Below are 18,486 nucleotides of genomic sequence, written 5' to 3' on the forward strand. Positions count from 1 at the left end.
CTGACGTCAAAAAGTTGACTACGTCCAAAACTTGACTACGGCAAAACGATGAAAACGAGAAAACGATGACAAAGATTAAAACGATGACAAAAGATGGCGATTAAAAAGATGATGATTAGAAAGATGACCAAGGTCATACTAAGACAAGATTAAAATATGACAATGACTCAAAAGTTGACCAAGGTAAAAAGATGTCAAAGATTAAAAAGTTGACCAGAGTGCATTGTTGACAATCATAAATAAGCTGACTATCTTTTTGATTTGAAGAAAGTATTTGTAAATAATTACCTAACTGTGTAATAGTTTAATAACTAGTAGAAATTTACCAGTCAGAAACGAAAGTCTTGCCATTTAAGGTAATAAATTACATTGGTGCTTTTATTTTGAAAGGATTTAGAGGTTGTGTGTGGGCGATTACTAAACTATAAAATAGTCATTAGATAGTCATAATATTTCATTCAATAGCAAGAATAGACCTATTAAAGCAAAATATTCAGATTAAGCCCTTTCAGAATAAAAGCACCCTAATAAGTGTGAGTGGTTATTTACTGAACTCTAAAGTAGTCTCATTAACGATTGGTAAGTTTTCAGAACCAGAAATTTTCTAATCAATCTTGCCATTAAGGGTAATAAATTGTAATTGGTGCTTTTATTTTGAAAGGATTTAGAGGAAATGTGTGGGGGTAATAGCGTAACTGTCAATTAGTCTTTAAATAATCATAATTACCCATTCAAAGGCAAAAACAGTGCAGTTCAAAGCTAATAACTGGCATTGGTGCTTTTATTTTGAAAGGATGTAGAGGAAGCATGTGTGGGTAATTACTAAACTGTTAATCTATCTTTAAATAGTCATAATTACCCATCTAAAAGCAGAAATATTGCTATTAAAGCTAATTATTTGGCTTGGTGCTTTTATTTTGAAAGGATTTAGAGGAAGTGTGTGCTTAATTACTACACAATCCAATAGTGTAGTTGAGTAACCAGTAATAAGCATGGAACTGCTGTCTACACTGAGCATCAGGAGTTTGACCTGTCAGTGACATCTGCAGCTGCGCCGTCGCCATGGAGACGAAAGGCGGGAAAATCAGGCTCACTCTGCTCTGTAAAAGCAGAGTTTCACCCTGTATAAACAGGCTTGTTCCAGCTAAACCATGATAGTTATCACAAAGATTATTTCATTTTACGAGTCCCAAGGCTTCAATGAGCAAATGGTGTGAATTTTATGTTTGAGGACAAAAGCTTGTAGCCACAGTGGCAATTTCAAAATATGTCTCCTCCTTGTTTTTCTCCAGACGTCTGCCATAAATTATCATTAGAGTCTATGGGAGAATTTCAGGATGTCTCTGCGCTTTGAGGTTGATAGCGACTAAAGTATAGGTCTGAGCGTAAAGCCAGACACATCATTAGAAAGAAGACAAGTATGACTACGATTTAGTGAAGTAATTACGTTGATAGAGTAAAAATTGTGGCTGTAGCGACAAGTTAAAGACAGAAGTTCTGTCTTAAAAAAGCGCGCCTTCTCACTGTAGCTGTGACATCACGCACTCTAGCAGAGCCAATACACACTAATGGAAAAGCTGAAAATTTAACAAAAACCACACGATATTTAAACGCTCACAAGTCGAAAACTATAAAAGATACGAGGACGCTGATTTACACGGAGAACGTTGAAAGATGATAGACGCTTTTGACGTTGAAATGAAGTTTCTACGCCAAAGTATGACGATGACAGAAGCTGACGAAAAGAGGCAGGTTGACAAAAAGTTGAACGATGATTCCCATAGACGACCATTATAAAAAACCACGAAAAACGTTGAATAACGTTAAAAGTTGAAAAGCTGAAAACGTGAAAAGTAATAGCCCCCATCTCCTAAAGACGACACACGATTAGAAAGTTGAACGGCGATTCTACGACAAAGCGTTGAGGCGATGAAAGCGACCGAAAAACGGGGCGAAATAATAATAAGAAAAAAAAAATAAAGAGCGAAGATATCAATAGTGTGAGAGCTGTTCAGCTCTCCCACTAATTACTCTTATCTTATTGTGTAAATGTTGCAGCTCCAGTCACGTCTGCGTTATAGGTGTTCACAAATGTTCCATTTCTTAAGAATCGCTGTCAATCAGTTTGAGAAAGCTGATTAGAGGATGATACATTTGCTGCTGTATTCTTTTTTAAGTTCATTTATTTCATTTACATGGTTTTTCTTCAACATCTCCATTTCTTCTTTCAGATGTTGTTCTTTGTTCTTTGAGTGTTCTTTTTCTCTTCCATGTTCTTCTTTGATCTCTTGAATTATTTTCTCGTGTTTTAGATTCAGTTCCTTTATTCCCTCCATGTGTTTTTCTATCAGTGCTGCAAAGTCTTTGGTGTATTTCTGTCTGAACTCATTGAATTCTTCAGCCTGTTTTTTGGCCTCCTCTTCATGTTTCTTCTTCATATCCTCCATTTGTTTCATGTACTTTTCCTCTAACTCTTTTATTTTTTTGTCCTCTTGTTCTCTTTTTAATTGATCTTGTTCTTTTCTCTCATTTTCATATTCTTCTAGTTCTTGTTCATATTCTTTTTCCAGCTTTTTCAGTTTTTCCTTCTCTTCCTGACGCCTCTGTTCATTTTCTCTGTATCGATTCTCCCACCACTCTTTTCTTTCTTTTTTCCAGACCTGTTGTTGCTTCATCATCTCCTCTCTGTTCTGTTTCAATTCTCCCTCAGTATTTTCCTTTTTTTCTGATGCTGATTGAATTTTTTTCTCCATCTCCTCAAGTGTTTGCTCTAAGCTCTGTCGTTGTTTTTCATCCTCTCTCTTTTGTTCCTTCTCCTCTTCATCTCTCATCTCCTTTTCTTTCTTTCTCTCCTTGCGTTCTCTGTTAATTTTATTTTCGATTTCTTCAAGTTGTTTTTCTTTCTCTTTCCTGACTTGTTCAACTTTCTCTCTCTCTTCCTCCATTCTTCTTTTTATTGCTTCCATTTCTGCCTCATGTTTTGTTTTCAGTTCTTCCTCCTTCCTCTTCATCTCCTCTTCCTTCTCCTTCAGGATCTTTTCCACTTCCTCCTTTATTGCTGCCTCAGCTTCTTGGAACATTTTGCTGCTGTAGCAGCTTCCTCCATTTTCTTTCACCATCTTGTTGGCCATTGTCAGTAACTCTCTGACTTGAATGCGATCTGTTTTGTTCTCATTATTCAAGACCTGGAACCTTCCTCCACAGTCATTTATCAGTTTTTTGACAGTGTCATCAAACTTTTCTATATAACTCTCAATTGTCTGGTCTTTTGAGAGCATCTCCTTTGCTGAAGATAATGATAATATGTTGTGCATTCTTTCCAAAATATTTCTTGATCAGCTCCACAGACTGTTTTTCTTCTTCTGTGAAGCGACCGATCTGCAGAACCAGTAAGATCACATGAGGTCCAGGAGACAACAAGCTGATGCATTTCACCAGCTCCTCCTGAATCTCGTCATTAGAAAGACTTGTATCAAACAAACCAGGAGTGTCAACCACAACAACAGGTCGTCCATCATTCTCTCCTGAGGCTTTTTGACAAAACTTTGTCACAGACCTTGGACTGGCCTCTGACTTAAAATCTTCTGTTCCTAGAATAGTGTTTCCAGTTGCACTCTTGCCGCTGCCAGTTCGTCCAATCAGAACCATCCCGAGAGGCTCTGTGCTCTGGTTTTCATCACCTTCAATCTCACTGCTGTGCTTGTTAACATTTGTGATCTTCTCCATCAGAGCTCTGGTGAATATGTCCTTAGTGAAGGAGCTTGATCTGTCATTTCTCATTTTTTCCAAAGCTTTTATCAGATCAGAGATCTGCTGCTTGTCCCTGATGTTGAGAACAACAGATCTTCCTCCACACAACTGACAGAGATCCTGGATTTCCTTGTTTCCATTTACAAACTCAGCAACAGCTGGATTTCCAGGATCTGACTCCACAGTGAACAGAATCATGGTGAAGTCATTGACTCGAGAGGTAAACGTGTTCTGGATGGTCTGTAACTCTGCCTTGTCTTCATCAGTGAGTGGAGCCACAGGTAGGACCAGGATGAAGGCATGGACCCCCTCAGGGTCACAGAGGGAGACGCACCTGAATGATTCTTCCATCACTGTCTCCTCTGGTTCTGCAGACAAGGCCGGCAGCTCCACCAGGGAAACCCAACGTCCACACACCTCTCCTTGGTGTTTAACACACTGTGATGAGCTGGAGACTGCATGAAGCCCTGTCTGACCTACAATGGCCTCAGCTGCTGATGTCTTCCCTGCTCCTTTCCTCCCAAACACAACCAGGTTTAGAGGTTTGGACCAGCTGAACACTGTTGAAGGATCATCCTCTTTCATTAGTGTTAGACATCCTCCTCTGTTGTCTCTCACCATATTTGCCATTTTCTGCATTAACTCTTCATCAGTTTCTATCCAGTCCTTTTTGTAATGACTGATACTGTGTTGCCTTTGTTTACAGTCTTTAATCAGTTTTTTCACTCTCTCATTTTCGCCCTCCTGTGTGAAAACAACCATTGAATATTTAAAAGCGTTTCCACCAAACAAACTCAGGATGAACTTCAGTGTTTTTCTGTTCTCCTCTGTGAAATCAGAAGGGTTCACCAACAGCAGCAGAACATTTGGTCCAGGAGAACAAAACCTCACACAAACCTCCAGGTCTCGTCTTACTGCTTCCACAGACTGACTGATCAGGTCTCCAGTTTTCACTACTGTTAGTCGTTGTCCTTTCCATTCTCCATAGGTTACCATATGTCCTTGTGAATCGGTTTGGCTCCTTATGACTGTGTCAAGTCTTTTCTGTTTGTCCTCACTCTTTCCAATCAGCACAATCCTGAATGCAGATACTGTAACAAAACAGAGACAAAAGGAAAGGACACAAACTAATCATCATGACTGTAGTTATTGCACAGAGACATATGTACAAAACAAATGAGGGTGAAATCTGTAACACACTTTTATTCATGGTAGATGTTCTAAGGGCTTAAGAAACATATTGTAATTAACAATGTTGAAGTTTGACTGAAACATCACAGTATCAAAAGGACGGTTTTCTGCAAAGACAGTAAATAATTGGTAATGTTATCAGTTGAGTTCTTACCTGACATGAGGAGATGCTGAGGGACTTGTTCACCTGCACACAGACCTGTAAATGAACAGAGGACAAATTTATTTATGTGCGGAAATAAACTTACAATGGTTTCAAACACTGAGGGGAAATGGCTGGAATTTCTCACAGTTGCATTGCTTTTGATGCCACATTTGTTTGTAAAACAAACTGTGGACTGTACACAGTATATTACGTGAGGGACATGAGTGACTATTGCATCTGCACTTGTGTGGTTACAAAGGACTAACAGGCTTTTTCATGTAGGAGGCCAATGTTAGGGGTGTCAGTGACTCAGCTTTCATGTTTCAGACAGTACTGTATAAGGAATAAAGACACAACAATATATGGTCTCTTGTTTACAAAGATAAACTTCCTGCTAAAACACTAAGTTAATGTTTTATTACAGCTCTCTGTACTGTACTGTAATGGTTTTGACATTAAGCAGCCTAATTATTTCATTTTAATACCAAACCCCTCAGACTTGTTTCATGACTTACCAGCAGCTTTTACTGTCTCTGTGATGTGAAGTGTTGAGCTTTGGACATCACTTAATACTGTACTTGCTGGTTCCTCTGTTTCCACTGATAATTGTACATGCCGTCCATTGTTTTCTTTTAATACCTCACCCAGGCGTGTTAGCAGCTCTAAACGGTCAAAGGTCTTCTGCCTTATATATCTGTATCTACATTTCCTGATCATGTCATTTAATGCTGGATTTTCTATCCACTCAGGTGGCATCACTCCAGGTGATGTTATCAGAACCAGACAATGATTAAATGTTCATCACTGAAGTCTCCAAGGACTCTACAGAGCTTCTGTTTGTGGTCCTCAGTGAAGTCATCAGAATGTAGAACCAGCAGGAACACGTGAGGTCCAGGATCAGAGAGTTTATGGCATTGTTGTATGAACTCTGTCAATTTGTCCATTTTGGGAAACAGCAGATCTGGGGTGTGAATGATCATTATCTGTTTGTCTTCTAACTCTCCACTGAACATCAGTGGTCAGGTGCTGCAGTGGTTGTATTTTTTCCCCAGTAGAAAGTTTCCCACTTCACTCCGTTCAGACCATCTGTTTCCCAGCACAACAACCTTCAGCTCAGACACTGAAAAGAAAGAAAATTAACACATTTACATCTAATATTATCTAATTTAACTCCAGACCCATATTTTTAAACTCACTGTGAGGTGGCAGAAGCTCATAGCTGCTGCTGCGTGTCAGAGGATTCACATCTGTAAATACAGAGTAACGCAGAAACATCAAATATAATGTTTGCAGATTTGAGGATTAAATTTGTTAAACTATCTATTCTGGCAGTGTTTAATATTAAAATGCAAGAAAAACTGACATCAGAGCTGAAAAGTTAATACAAGGCTTACTTTGAGTTGCTCTAGCCATGGTGTTCCTCTGCTAGCAGTCACTTTAAATAGCAAACAGGCTCAGGATACAAACTAGAAACTGTCAATCATACCAGACTCCCTGATAAAACACATGCAGTAGACACAGATATGTAAATAAAGCCCCAGATGTTTCTCAGAAGAGACACAGCTTACTACATTTTGCATAAATAAAGTCATGCAATACATGTGATACCATTGCTCTGGCTGCAAATACCTTCTTTGTGTGTGTAAGTGTGTTTGGATAAGTGTTCTGTTCCACTGGCTCATCAATCATTAACCACCAGCACCACCTGCATGTCTCAACTTTAACCCCCAACACTCTTCTGTTGGTTTCCACTGAATGTGCTGCCCCTTTCTGACAAAGCTCATGCCAATAGTCATGGTCAATGCTCATGCTACTGCTGAGAGTAGCCAGGCATTTAAGGACCCCTTTCCCTTCTGTTGTATCCCCTCTCACACCTAACATCTGTGTTGAGAGTTCACAGGGAGGAGAGCCCAATTAGCAAAGCTTGGTCTTTGACCATTCAGATATCTGCCCCCACACCAACAGAAATCTTGAAAGTATACCATGCATGTATGTACTAAATTTTTTATGACTCATGCCTAGGACCATTATTTATTATCTCACATGATTTGTTACATAATTTATTACTTATTACAACTGTTATGTGTGTTATGTGTATATGTCAGAAAGTCATATTTTAAATATTCCACCGCCTTTTAATTGGCGCAATTTCATTTTTGTGAGGATGTTGCTGACAAAAGCCTTGTGACACACTTCAAGCTGATTGGTTAACGTCCTACAGTGTGATTGGTCAGTGGTTACAGAGTGGGCGGGGTCAGACGTCAATGTTTTTGTAGCCCGCTGTCCGTGTCTGTAGCCGCACCAAGGACTCCGCAATGTGATTTTGTGGCACCGATTTGTTTTTGTACCGTTTGTAGCCGCTGCTAGCGTGACGTTAAAAACCGCAGTTACCATGGGGAACCACTAGCAGGTGAAACACGGACGAAGCCGAGGAAAACGCCGGGATGGCAGGCGCCTTTGGGCTCAAAGGCTGCCAGAAAATTCGAGGTCCGCAGATTCGGAATCTGCTCGAGGCGAAGGACTTCTTCCTGTTCGACTGCGACGGGGTCATATGGCACGGGGAGAAGGCGATAACGGGCGCCGCCAAGGTGGTCAGTTCGCTCATCCGACAGGGCAAAAACGTGGTGTTCGTCACCAACAACAGCACCAGGCCCCGGGAGAATTACGTGCACAAGTTCTACCGGCTCGGCTTCACCGACGTGATGCTGGAGCAGATCTTCAGCTCGTCCTACTGCTCCGCTCTCTACCTGCGCGACGTCGTCAAGGTCTGCGGCCAGGTGTTCGTCATCGGCTGCGACGGGCTGCGCAGCGAGCTGCAGGAGGCGGGCATCCCCTGCGTGGCGGAGGCGGACGACCCGGACGCCACCATCTACGACTGCGCCCTGGCTCCGGACGTCAAGGCGGTGCTGGTGGGACACGACGATAAACTGACTTTCCTCAAACTGGCGAAAGCGTCGTGCTACCTGAGGGACCCGGACTGCCTGTTCCTGGCCACCGACAACGACCCCTGGCACCCTCTGTCAGGCGGAAGGATCCTGCCAGGTAGGCGGTGATGCGGCGATGCTGGCGCTCAGACGGACTCAGTCCAGTTAGTGACGGCTCTGGTCTGACTGGTGCTGCGCATGACACTCACTGTTAGTGTGGTACTGGAAGGACCCACTGTGAACGTCACATTCATATAATATAGTAATAGTTCAGTGTTTTTAAAAAAGAACCTGTAAACTGATTGAAAACTGAAACATGAACATCTTGTAATATATCTGTATATGGACAGATTTGTCCTTAGATCTGTGTATGTAACCTTGCTCTTGTCCTAATTACCAGGCTCCGGCTCCCTCACCGCTGCCCTGGAGGTGGCCTCAGGCCGTAAGGCCACCGTCATAGGCAAACCCAGCCGCTTCATGTTTGAGTGCATCTCCAGTCAGTTCAGGGGAGTGGACCCCGCCCAGTGCCTGATGGTCGGGGACCGGCTGGAGACAGACATGCTGTTCGGGTCCAACTGCGGCCTGGACACCATGCTCACGCTCACCGGCGTGTCTCAGATGGAGGAGGCCCAGCAGTACCAGAACAGTGAGCTGCCCACCAACCTCAGCTTAGTACCCAACTACGTAGTGGACACCATCGCCGATTTCTTACCTGCGTTTGAGGAACTGGATGAACAAAGCAACTGACAAGCAAGTTATTTTTCCTCCAGAGCGGTCGCCGTCTGCTTTTACTGTGATTCACGTGCAATGTTTAGCCTGCGTTTGCAAACAAAACTTCACAATCAACAGTAATTGGCAAGTGTCAGTGTTCCTCAAGTAAAATGGCGCTGTCCCATTATGACCAGAACACAGGACTGAATAATCTCCTCAGAAATAATCTGAATAATCCAATGCATACCTCAGTGTTTCTAGTGTCGTGCCCATGTGTGATTTGAAAATGTTACTGTTGATATTAGTACATGAATATACTGCACTTTCTTGTTCATAGGTTGTGTTTGGAACATGCAGAGGTATTTTTGTAAACCCATGAAGTGTTCTGTACTAACATTCATGTGTTTAGCAGCTGGTTGTTCATTTGTACTTCTGAATGCAGAAACGTTTTCTCTTACTACGTGTTTGCCTGAGTGTGAATTCGCCTCCATAGGTTCACAGCAGCAGGGGAAAATTAACACTGTGAGCTCCTCTCAGCTGTGGTCGAGACCAAGACAATCTGTCTGTCGGGCAGGTGACGTGGAAACTCACGTTTGGCCTTTCTGTCATGTCTGTACTACATGTGCCAATATTCAGCAGAGTAATACGAGGCTTGCAAAATCTAGCTAGAAACCAGTAACACGTTTAATGGTGGCCAGTCATACGGCACTGTTGTTATATTTCAGTGGTGTTAATGTTTACCATATAAAGCATGCCAGCAATGCTAACAATAAATACTACAAACTGATTTGAAATACTATTTTCTCTTCTTTTGAAAACGATAACGTCCTTATTGTCTGCTTTTGGGATCGATAAGTCTAATCAAAATCATGATCAAACCATGATCAATACACAATATCACTTTAATCGTATACATCTAATAGTTCAACACATTCAGCCCCATTTCATACACAGCATCTTTTCAGTCCTTTTGTGCATTTCATCTTAATGCCTGGATTTGGAAATAGTGGTAGTGCAGCTGAAGGTCAAGCAATTCATGTTTCAAAATTAAAGACCTGGAAAACGTTGAGATTTCATTATAAAATAGCAGTGCCACTTCAGTAAATGTCAGTGTAAGCTGTAATACTGTGAAAATGTCTCTTGGCTTGAAAGAAAAAATTAACATTTAAAAATAAACCTTTACATCTTGAACAGGATTTATTAAATAGTTTATTCTACATCAGGTCTCATGGCATTAGCTTCCGAGGAACAGAATTAAAGACATGTTTATCTCCAACAGATAAGGACTTTGGTTGCAGTTGCTGAGCCACTTCCTGTCACTCTGGTCCACCTCGCTGTGGTGCAAAAGGAGACAATACAGATCCATAAGACACATTTACCAACAGGACACAAGCACCTTGAAAGGATGTCCTCTAATATTAGGTTATGTTCTTTATAAGTACACACTGAAGCTCTGCCCTAAAATCTACTGCATCATATTTAAAAGGTGAAATGACAATTTGATGTACTTGCTCAGGACACGGTAGTACTGTCAGTTTTATCCCTCACCTGAATGTAGTCCATTTCATCCAGGGTCAGCGGTCTCCTGCGGTACCTTGCGGGGAGCAGCTGAACAGAGGCCAAAGTGTCTGGTGTGCTGGCGACTGAAGTCAAAGGTGCGTAAGGTCTTGATAAAGGAGGCGGCGCTGCAGCTATAGATGCACTGGGCGCAGTGTGTTGTGGTAAGTTGGCAGTTAACACTTTTAGCACCTCTTGGACTAGAAAAAAAAAGCAAGGTTAAAAAAGGCATGATACTTTATATACTACTACTGTAACACACAAAGTGTCAGCTCATTTTACTGTATACTTGTTGGGTAACGCATTACTCAGGTATCTTTCTATGATGCAGTGTCATTTGTGCATCTTTTACTTTCAGTATGACAGTTGAGTAGTACTTTAATCAAACTGTATACAGTAATGTAATGTAACAGTAATGAGCGGTACTTTGTGGGGTACCTGTAAAGGAACAGTGTTGTACTAATTTGAGGAACTCATTTTAATCAATGGTCAAAGTTCATTCATTCATGTGTATTTAACTCACAGTAGTATATTTAAATAATGGATTATTCCAAAACAATACAGTAAAATAAGTTGATATTTGCTCTGGCAGTCTATGAAGTACTAAGATGAACTGTGAAGAAACCGTGATTGTCCTTTGATAATACTAAATTGAGGAAGTCTTTTTATCAAAAGTTATTTTTTAAAATGACAATACAATTGCATTTGTATACATTCCATCAGTGAATATTTCCAAACATACACAGTAAATTTCATAGTTTCTTCAATTTTGCAGTTTGCTGTATATTTCGTGAGGACATTAACCCTTTAGGACATAAATATAATTTTCATTGGGAGTCTCACGGCAACAACAGTTACCGTAAATATCGCACGAATCGCGCACTACAACCATAGTGACGGCAGAAAAACTGGACAGAAGGGATCAGATGTATCTGATCAGATTTATCACCATCATCATGTCAACTACTCTTCGCTGTTTCAGACTCACCATTGGGCCTTGGCACGTCTTGCCTGTTGGGGAACTTAATCAAAGGAGCGTGAGGTCGAACAGCCTGTAATACACAGACAATCAGACAGTGAAGTGTTACCTTGAGTAAACTTCTGCACAGTTCAACGTAAACATGAAGCTAAACCTATCTTCCTCCTCGACAGACGAGATTGCTGCAAACGTTGCTAAGAAGTAACATCCGAGACAAACATGTCGTATATTTTATTTATCCAGTAAAATGAATTGTTGCTACCGCGTAAACATGTTAGAACGCGACCTAATTGTGCGTTCTGTGTTGTAACAAGGACATCAACAAGGGTACGACACCGTGTCACGCGTCAATACCTCACGAATAGAAGTCTGCAACCATTAGGAACAATGAATTCCCTAATATTTTACTGCGGGGTGTGTTTCACAGGTACAAACAGAAGTTATTTGACCGTCAGAAGCAACATTACCTGAATAACTCGGGCGGTGGGCGCTGCCATTTTGGAGCTGACTTTACTCCCCATGACGACCTCACGGGTTTACTTCCGGTATAAGACGGTGCCGTAAGGCTGAAATACACCACACGGTGGCGCTGTTGGTGTGATAAACAGAACAGTTTATTACTACAATATTAGCTACGCAGCGGTCCAAAGAAAGCAGTTTATGATAAATGTGCATACGTGCTAAAAACAGTTTGACATATCCACAATATTACATGGTCACATAGGCTAGAAGGCGTAAACTGGTGATTAATACGGAGCGTTAAACATAGATATTCATTAGCTTTGTTCACCTATACGGCGATTAAAGGAGACGTTTGTGGTCACCGGGAAGGTCAAACCTCAGGCCATGCTGCAGCTTTAGCTTCACTCTCCACACAGTAAACCAGCCTGCTGCCAGAGAAGGACACAAAAATAAACATATAAAAGAATCGGTCGTGTAATCCACGATAATGAAGCCAGGCTAGGTCCAGCTAGGCTTCGCAGGCTTTAATTCCACATGAAACAATGCATTCGTAAAAACGTGGACTGTGTATTAGGCAAAAAAAACATGAACACAACAGCCAGATAAGACAGGGCCGATACTATTCATACCCGACCTTTAATTTCACCACAACGCTGCAAACGCGGTCACGTGGTCAGCCCGTCCAATCAGAGGTGAAGACGTTCACAGAGATCCTTAAATTTTAAAGATGCACAACCAAAACAAAACTCACGACCACTTTTCAAGTTTACTGACGATTAAAAACCTCTTTAGTACAGTCACTCCAAAATGTGTAGATGAATGAATATAAAATAGATGTGCTAATAACACCGTTCCAAGCTGTTTGTTCCTAATAAGTAGCTGCAAAGACTCAAGCAAATGGGCCGTGGGACAACAACACAGACCTCTGCTGGATTCCTGATTTATTGCATACTTTTTTGGAATATTCTGTTCATGCCTCGAACCTTTATTCTGCTTTGATGTGTTTAAGTCGAAATTCATTGTGTTCGTATAAAATTCTTAAGCAGGACACTACAATTGCAAATTATCCCATTTAATTTAACAAGCTGGTCCAGAGTCATGGAAAATGAAAACGTCCTGATCCACAGAGCCTGGTTTTAAGAAAATACACTTGTTGCACAGGAACAGTTTTACATTTTATACAGCTTCACAATCAGCGGATGAATAGTGGCAGTCTCCGGCGAGGATTCGGTCCCTGGCAACATGTTTATTGCAGCACAGTTTACAATCATCAGTAGCTCCACGCACAGCTGCCTGACCCAGATGTGGAGGCAGTCAGTGGCTCTTTGACCTGTCAAACAGCTGCTTGAGTTGGTCCTGAGAGGTGGCCTCCTTCTGCTGCATGAGATCGGCGTGGCCCTTCGTCACCCCCCAGCCGTCAGGGACAGACAGGGACGGACACTGGGGCCGGCCAGAGGCCGGCTTCAGGTTCTCCCAGTAGTCACGACGTGCTCTGCAAAAGACCAGTCAGCGCCCACGTGTTGAAAGGACTCTGGCAGGAACATGATTGTGACATTCAGGGACAGATTAGTTGATCGGAGGTTGTTTACCTGGCTCTGACCCAGGGCTTGGTGTGCATCTCCAGACCAGCCCCCCAGCTGCCGTGCTTGTCTGACGCGTCTGGGAGGACGCCTCTTTCCTTGGCCAGCTCCTCTGCCACCGCCCTGATGTGATAGGGCTCGAACCCGCAGCAGCCGCCAATGTAGCGGATGCCAGCGTTGTAGGCTTCTCTGGCGTAGCGGTGCATGTCCCAGCGGGTCAGGATCCTCGGCTCCAGACCTGGCGGAGGAGTCGGGGTTTAGCACAGTCGCGGAGGCTCCGCGGGCTCAAAGTAAGGACTCTTCTTACCAAAGGGGAACTCTGGCAGGTCGATGAATCCCTGACAGTTGCAGTCAGGGGTGTGATAGGCCAGCGGCTGCACCATGTAGTGAGCCTTCAGCCCGGCCTTCTCCACTCCCTCCTTCATCATCTTGACAGTGTTTACGCAGGTCATAGGGTCAAAGTGGCAGTTGACCCCAACGATCCGGGCACCTACGGAGGCACAGGAGCACCCGCTGTCGCTTGCAGTTATAAATAGCCCTCAGCTATCAGGCTAAGCTAAGCACTGACCGGCCTTGACCAGCCTGGCTGCACACTCCCCCGGCGCGACGCCGTGCATGTCTCCCTCTGGGCCGATGCACAGAGTAGCAGCCACCGGCTTCCCCGTCTCCTTCAGCACCTCCACAGCCCACACGGCCTCTTCCACGTGCTCGAAGTACTGCCACAGAGCAGCGCGGTGAGATCGGAGTCGCCTCTGAGACGACGGAGCTGTTACCGACCCCCTACCTCAGCGATGAGGAAGTCCACGTTCTTCTTGATGAACACGTCCAGCTGCTTCTTGAAGGTGGCCTTCACGTCCTTCTCACTCTTGCAGCTCAGGTAGGATGGAGTCTGAGACACTCCTCCGGCAACCAGAGCGTCGCCTTCGTTGGCGACCTCGCGGGCCAAGTCGCAGGCGGCTTCATTGATCTGGGCTCCCTGCATGAAGGCGATTCAAGACGAATGCACAGTGGTGAAATTGTACTTATTCCCATGAAAGTCCACCTGAACTTACAGTGAAGGTGAGTTTGTTGCCTCTGTTCTCCAGTTTGTCATCGCTTGCGTAGAAGGTGAAGGTCTGCATGACGTTGGAGCCGGCCCTGAGAAACTCCCTGTGCAGCTGTCGCACTGGAAGCCGTCAAACGCGAGGCACCACAAAGCACAGCTTAAACTCCAATACATCCACAGAATGCATGAACACGCGCAGCAGCAGCATCTGCAGCCAGAGGCAGAGTTCAAGCTGTGTAAAAGGCCTCACCTGCCTCCGGGTGCTCGGCAGCGGCCTCTGGCGTCCAGGGACCCGCCTTCACGTAGCCTCTCTTCTCCAGCGCGAACACGAAGCCCCCGTCGCCGATCACGATCTCCCCGGCGTCGAGACGCTCCAGCACGCCCTGTGATATAAGTGTAGAAGGCACGAGTGATGCTAGAGCTCCAGTGACACCAGCTGCGCCACCTCTCTATCTACGCCTCATGGCCAGCGTTGTATCCGTCTCTGTCAGCAAGAAAGCAGCTCAACAGCTGCTCTGCTCCCACCGTGAGATAGACTGTGGCCTCAGGGCTGCAGTTTAGAGCCTGTATCTGCATCCCAGTTCAGTCATGAAGAGTAAACAGAAATCTAAACTGAAATGATTCAATTATTAAGATTTTTAATACGTCTAAATAAGTATTATCATGGTTTTACTGCACTGGCTTACACTTAAAGTAAAAGTCCATTTATATCCAGTAAGCTCTATATTAAAATGATTCCTCAGATAATTCATTTATTTCATTTAAATAAGCAAAACGTGTGACATACCTTCTTTGTCGGTGCCATAATGCTGCAGCTCTGTGGACCTCTGACGGCTCAGACTGAGAGGCTGACGTGACGTTGCAGCGTCACTGAGGGCCAGTATAAATGCGTCTGTAGCAGGGGAGGGGTCCACGCAGCAGCTCATCTGATTGGTAAGAGGCAAATTGCACAACAACATTCATTTTATTGACGATAAAATTCATTCAAGTAGTAACAAATATTAAGAAACCAGCACAGGTTCCTGCCTCTGCTCATGCATATGTCTTATTCCTTTGTTATCCCTCCTAACTCACCTGTTTCTCACTGTACATGCTTTCAGGTCAGCATCAGACCCTCCACTGTTTGTGCAGCGTCAGACAGAGTGAAACACTGTGAATTTAGTTACTGTCTGTAACGTCTGGATCACGTCCCACCAAACCCAATCCTTCAGGTGTTTCTCTTCTTCTTGTGTCCCTGACACGTCTGATGCAACTCTGGACTCCAGACTTGCTGTGTCCTCTCAGCCGGACCGGCCGGCAGAGATAAGCTTATGTTTGCAGCTCTGTCCAGTTCCTGTGAGTCTTGAAACACAAAATGTTCAGCTGCTGCTCCACAAATGAGAGGTGGGTGGTGAAAGTGCCTTTGTCTGTGGCCTGAATGCATAAAATGCCGTTATAAAACAGGAACATTTTTAGTTTATAAAACTTCAACATTTAATTCCAGAATAATGCAAAGTTGTAGCATAATTAGAATCTATGTATTTTAACAGATATGAAACTAGAAACACATCAATTTATTTGTTTACTAAATTGAATAATTAATTGGGGGTAAAGTTAAAAAACGACTATGATAATGACTTATTTGTCCAGAAACGTTTTTCTTCAGCTTCTGTCTCAGGTCAGATTCTTGAGCAGTCAGTGGAAGCTGCATTTTGGCTTCAGGCACAGAATTACTTTGGATTTGAACTGCTGCATGTAGTTCATTCATCTGAGTTAAACAGTAACTTGCACCTTTTCCGGCTGCTCTTGTTTTCCTACACACAGCAAACGGACACACGTCATGCATGTGTGTGTTTGGGCGCCGTCTGAGGGTCTCACTAAGGTGTTTCAAAGGTCAAAGTTCAAGTGAAAAACAATTTATTATTATAATTTATCAGGTCAGACTTCATTATTTCACTTTTAGTAACGTTGATTATTCATTATCATTATGTAGGAAGGTTCCTGCTGAGCACATGTTAAGCACCATCATCTCCATCCACTAACGTGAAGTCAGAGTCTTTTATTTTTCTTTACTACCTCAACAGAACATATGCTGGTGAATGTTTGCATGTGACTATTTCTTATGCGTATGAGCTGAAATAGCTCTGTCGTATCTAGTGTCACCGACCTGCTGAGTCAGGCCACAGAAGACACCCTGGATTCCAAACACACCCTGACCCACAACCAAAGAGCCACGTCTGAGCCCATCTGTTGACTGACGTGTGCAGATATAAATGGACCACATTAAGTATAGAATGATAAAAGGTTCATAACTACAACTTATTTCCAGGAACCGCTTCCAAAATTTCTTAATCTGTTAATTACCCCAAATATTCCAGTGTGGCTGCTCTCCCTGAAAAATTTGTAATGTGAATGAACTGATAAAGTCCTGGTTAACTATTGACTCCTAACAAACTGATGCTGGATTTGGCACATGCTGTTTTCAGCAGGTGACAGAACAGAACACTGTGCATCTGCAAATTAACAGTTGTATCTTAAATTTAGATCCTCAGCTCCTGCTGTTTAGATGATATCGCTCCTTCCTAGCATTTGTGCATGTTTGGAAATCTTATTGAAACATCGATGTGAATGGACAAATACACTGAATAGAGTCCACACAGTCAGCGTTCTTTATGTTTTTAAACTTCTTCACACATGTCCTGTTAATGCCTCTTTAGTGCAGCCTCTCAGGCTTTGAGTGACTTCCACCCCTTCCCCTGGTCCAATCAGCAGCAGGTCATCTGCACATACTGCCCTTTCGTTTGTAGGCTGAATGATCCACAGACAAAAAGAAAGCTGAGTGAGTGAGAGACCTTAATACTTGCATGCAAGAAACACAATTTGAGTTTTTCAATAGTTTTTTACTTTATCAAGCCAAAAAACCTATACTGTATACTGTAATACTACATGAAGACACAAGATGGGGCAATAACACACTTACGTTCTTACTTCCATATTGATTCTGAAGCACTGTCTCTGTTTGGGTTTCAAACAGTGTTTCTGTTTGTAGCACATGTGTTTATACAAGCCTTTCAGATGTAAATGATGTGTCGCAGCCTGAACGCGCCTCCTTCTGCTCACGGAGCTGTGTAGCTGCTTTACAGATGTGCTGTAGCAGCTCCTCGTCACGGTCCTCTCTCTAAACGCCACAGAAAACTGATCCTGATCCTGAAGACGCGTCCCACGGATCTGCCCTGCGACTATTCGGACAACTCAACACATCAGAATGGACCGAAAAATAAATCAGAGGAGACTGTTTCATCAAAGTTAATCCAATAAAAACCTCTGGCTGTGTTTGTTCTGAAAGAAAGTGTGGCTACTTTGTTTTAAATGATGTAAAACAAACAGCTGTGCGCTGCATTCCTGAAGGGTGACGTGTGCAAACAGCGGCCTCAGTTACCTGCTGCGTGTTTGTTAGCAACCGCAGAGATGTTGTCACACACAGACACCTGCATCCAAGACTTATATTTGTCTTGGCGAGGCCGCGGCCGGCGCCGGTTCCGTTTGAATGTTCGCTGTGATTTCATGGGAACGCGTCGGCGAGCGCTCGCTCTGTGTGGAGGTGATTTATAAATTGGGATTAGTCTTAGTAACATAAATAAAACGAGGTTCGGCAAAGTACTCAGAGCTGTTGATCCCCGCTTTGTGTCTGACTCTGCAGCCTGAACACACTGTGACTGCGCTGCTTTTGCTATTTAGGCACAATGAGCCAGTCTTAATTGTCCACCGTGGTGAAACCGTGACCTCGACCACAGCAAAAGCACTGGACGCACGCTGGAGTCACGACTTCCTCCGGCTCAGTTCCTCCTCAGGGTCTGTGTGTGACCTCACTCCTCTGCCATGTTGCTCCTCTGTGTCATCTCTTATTTCTGTCCTGATCCGACCTCGCGCTTATAGCGAACTGTAAACTGCTGGGAAGTCCCACGTATCTAATATGGAAATGATGGAATCGTTCTGGCATGTTACTAGACAGCACGAGGCCTAAAAATGGTCCAGACGATGTCAGAATATTTCATTTCGATGAGAAACTTTAGTTTAAACCGTCCTATTTGTGATTCAAGGCGTCCTGTTGGTTCCTTTTAACATGATGTAACTGCAGCGCTGGCTATTTTGGAGCCAACGCT

General features: G+C 43.3%; 3 protein-coding genes, 2 long non-coding RNA genes and 1 pseudogene across 6 annotated transcripts; 2 read left to right on the forward strand and 4 right to left on the reverse strand.

Moving 5' to 3' along the window:
* Window positions 1-2,138: 2,138 nt before the first annotated feature.
* On the reverse strand, window positions 2,139-4,805 carry LOC114862936 (GTPase IMAP family member 8-like; annotated as a pseudogene).
* Window positions 4,806-7,297: 2,492 nt separating this feature from the next.
* pdxp (pyridoxal (pyridoxine, vitamin B6) phosphatase) lies at window positions 7,298-9,508 on the forward strand. Its single transcript, XM_029163103.3, has 2 exons — window positions 7,298-8,128; window positions 8,411-9,508. Exons 1-2 carry the CDS (start codon window positions 7,531-7,533, stop codon window positions 8,755-8,757), a joined length of 945 nt encoding a protein of 314 aa, XP_029018936.1. The 5' UTR covers window positions 7,298-7,530; the 3' UTR covers window positions 8,758-9,508.
* A 404-nt stretch (window positions 9,509-9,912) lies between these two features.
* Window positions 9,913-12,347, reverse strand: mrps36 (mitochondrial ribosomal protein S36). 2 transcript variants are annotated; one of them, XM_055511835.1, is made up of 5 exons: window positions 12,096-12,347; window positions 11,725-11,846; window positions 11,267-11,330; window positions 10,270-10,478; window positions 9,913-10,055 (listed from the first exon to the last, which is right to left on the reverse strand). In XM_055511835.1, the coding sequence occupies exons 2-5, from the start codon at window positions 11,776-11,778 to the stop codon at window positions 10,038-10,040; spliced, it is 345 nt and encodes a 114-aa protein (XP_055367810.1). In that variant the 5' UTR covers window positions 11,779-11,846; window positions 12,096-12,347; the 3' UTR covers window positions 9,913-10,037. The 2 variants fall into 2 exon arrangements, with proteins under 2 accessions (XP_055367810.1, XP_029018937.1); XM_029163104.3 differs by having other exon boundaries at window positions 12,048-12,347.
* Window positions 12,348-12,637: 290 nt separating this feature from the next.
* On the reverse strand, window positions 12,638-15,270 carry LOC114862603 (betaine--homocysteine S-methyltransferase 1-like). Its single transcript, XM_029163102.3, has 8 exons — window positions 15,132-15,270; window positions 14,595-14,727; window positions 14,352-14,464; window positions 14,084-14,275; window positions 13,868-14,015; window positions 13,607-13,789; window positions 13,309-13,537; window positions 12,638-13,211 (listed from the first exon to the last, which is right to left on the reverse strand). The coding sequence occupies exons 1-8, from the start codon at window positions 15,147-15,149 to the stop codon at window positions 13,034-13,036; spliced, it is 1,194 nt and encodes a 397-aa protein (XP_029018935.1). The 5' UTR covers window positions 15,150-15,270; the 3' UTR covers window positions 12,638-13,033.
* LOC121202480 (uncharacterized) lies at window positions 15,159-17,572 on the forward strand. Its single transcript, XR_005898120.1, has 4 exons — window positions 15,159-15,277; window positions 15,445-15,727; window positions 17,041-17,162; window positions 17,456-17,572. It is a non-coding gene; the product is annotated as an uncharacterized LOC121202480 (long non-coding RNA).
* On the reverse strand, window positions 16,979-17,458 carry LOC129604614 (uncharacterized). The gene is made up of 2 exons (XR_008695647.1): window positions 17,304-17,458; window positions 16,979-17,131 (listed from the first exon to the last, which is right to left on the reverse strand). It is a non-coding gene; the product is annotated as an uncharacterized LOC129604614 (long non-coding RNA).
* Window positions 17,573-18,486: the final 914 nt, after the last annotated feature.

The sequence above is a fragment of the Betta splendens genome, chromosome 9 (assembly GCF_900634795.4).
Source record: "Betta splendens chromosome 9, fBetSpl5.4, whole genome shotgun sequence".
NCBI lineage: Eukaryota > Metazoa > Chordata > Actinopteri > Anabantiformes > Osphronemidae > Betta > Betta splendens.

What these genes read in the sequence shown, in the direction of transcription:
- LOC114862603 (XM_029163102.3), bottom strand. An exon ending in TGGACTTCCTCATCGCTGAG is followed by an intron (nt 14,016 to 14,083) that starts GTAGGGGGTCGG and finishes GCTCTGTGGCAG; the next exon opens with TACTTCGAGCACGTGGAAGA. An exon ending in CCTGCCAGAGTTCCCCTTTG is followed by an intron (nt 13,538 to 13,606) that starts GTAAGAAGAGTC and finishes CTCCTCCGCCAG; the next exon opens with GTCTGGAGCCGAGGATCCTG.
- pdxp (XM_029163103.3), top strand. Translation starts at nt 7,531, where the DNA reads ATGGCAGGCGCCTTTGGGCTCAAAGGCTGCCAGAAAATTCGAGGTCCG. An exon ending in AGGCGGAAGGATCCTGCCAG is followed by an intron (nt 8,129 to 8,410) that starts GTAGGCGGTGAT and finishes CCTAATTACCAG; the next exon opens with GCTCCGGCTCCCTCACCGCT.
- mrps36 (XM_055511835.1), bottom strand. Translation starts at nt 11,778, where the DNA reads ATGGGGAGTAAAGTCAGCTCCAAAATGGCAGCGCCCACCGCCCGAGTT. An exon ending in CCACCGCCCGAGTTATTCAG is followed by an intron (nt 11,331 to 11,724) that starts GTAATGTTGCTT and finishes TGTGTATTACAG; the next exon opens with GCTGTTCGACCTCACGCTCC. An exon ending in AGACGTGCCAAGGCCCAATG is followed by an intron (nt 10,479 to 11,266) that starts GTGAGTCTGAAA and finishes TTTTTTTTCTAG; the next exon opens with TCCAAGAGGTGCTAAAAGTG.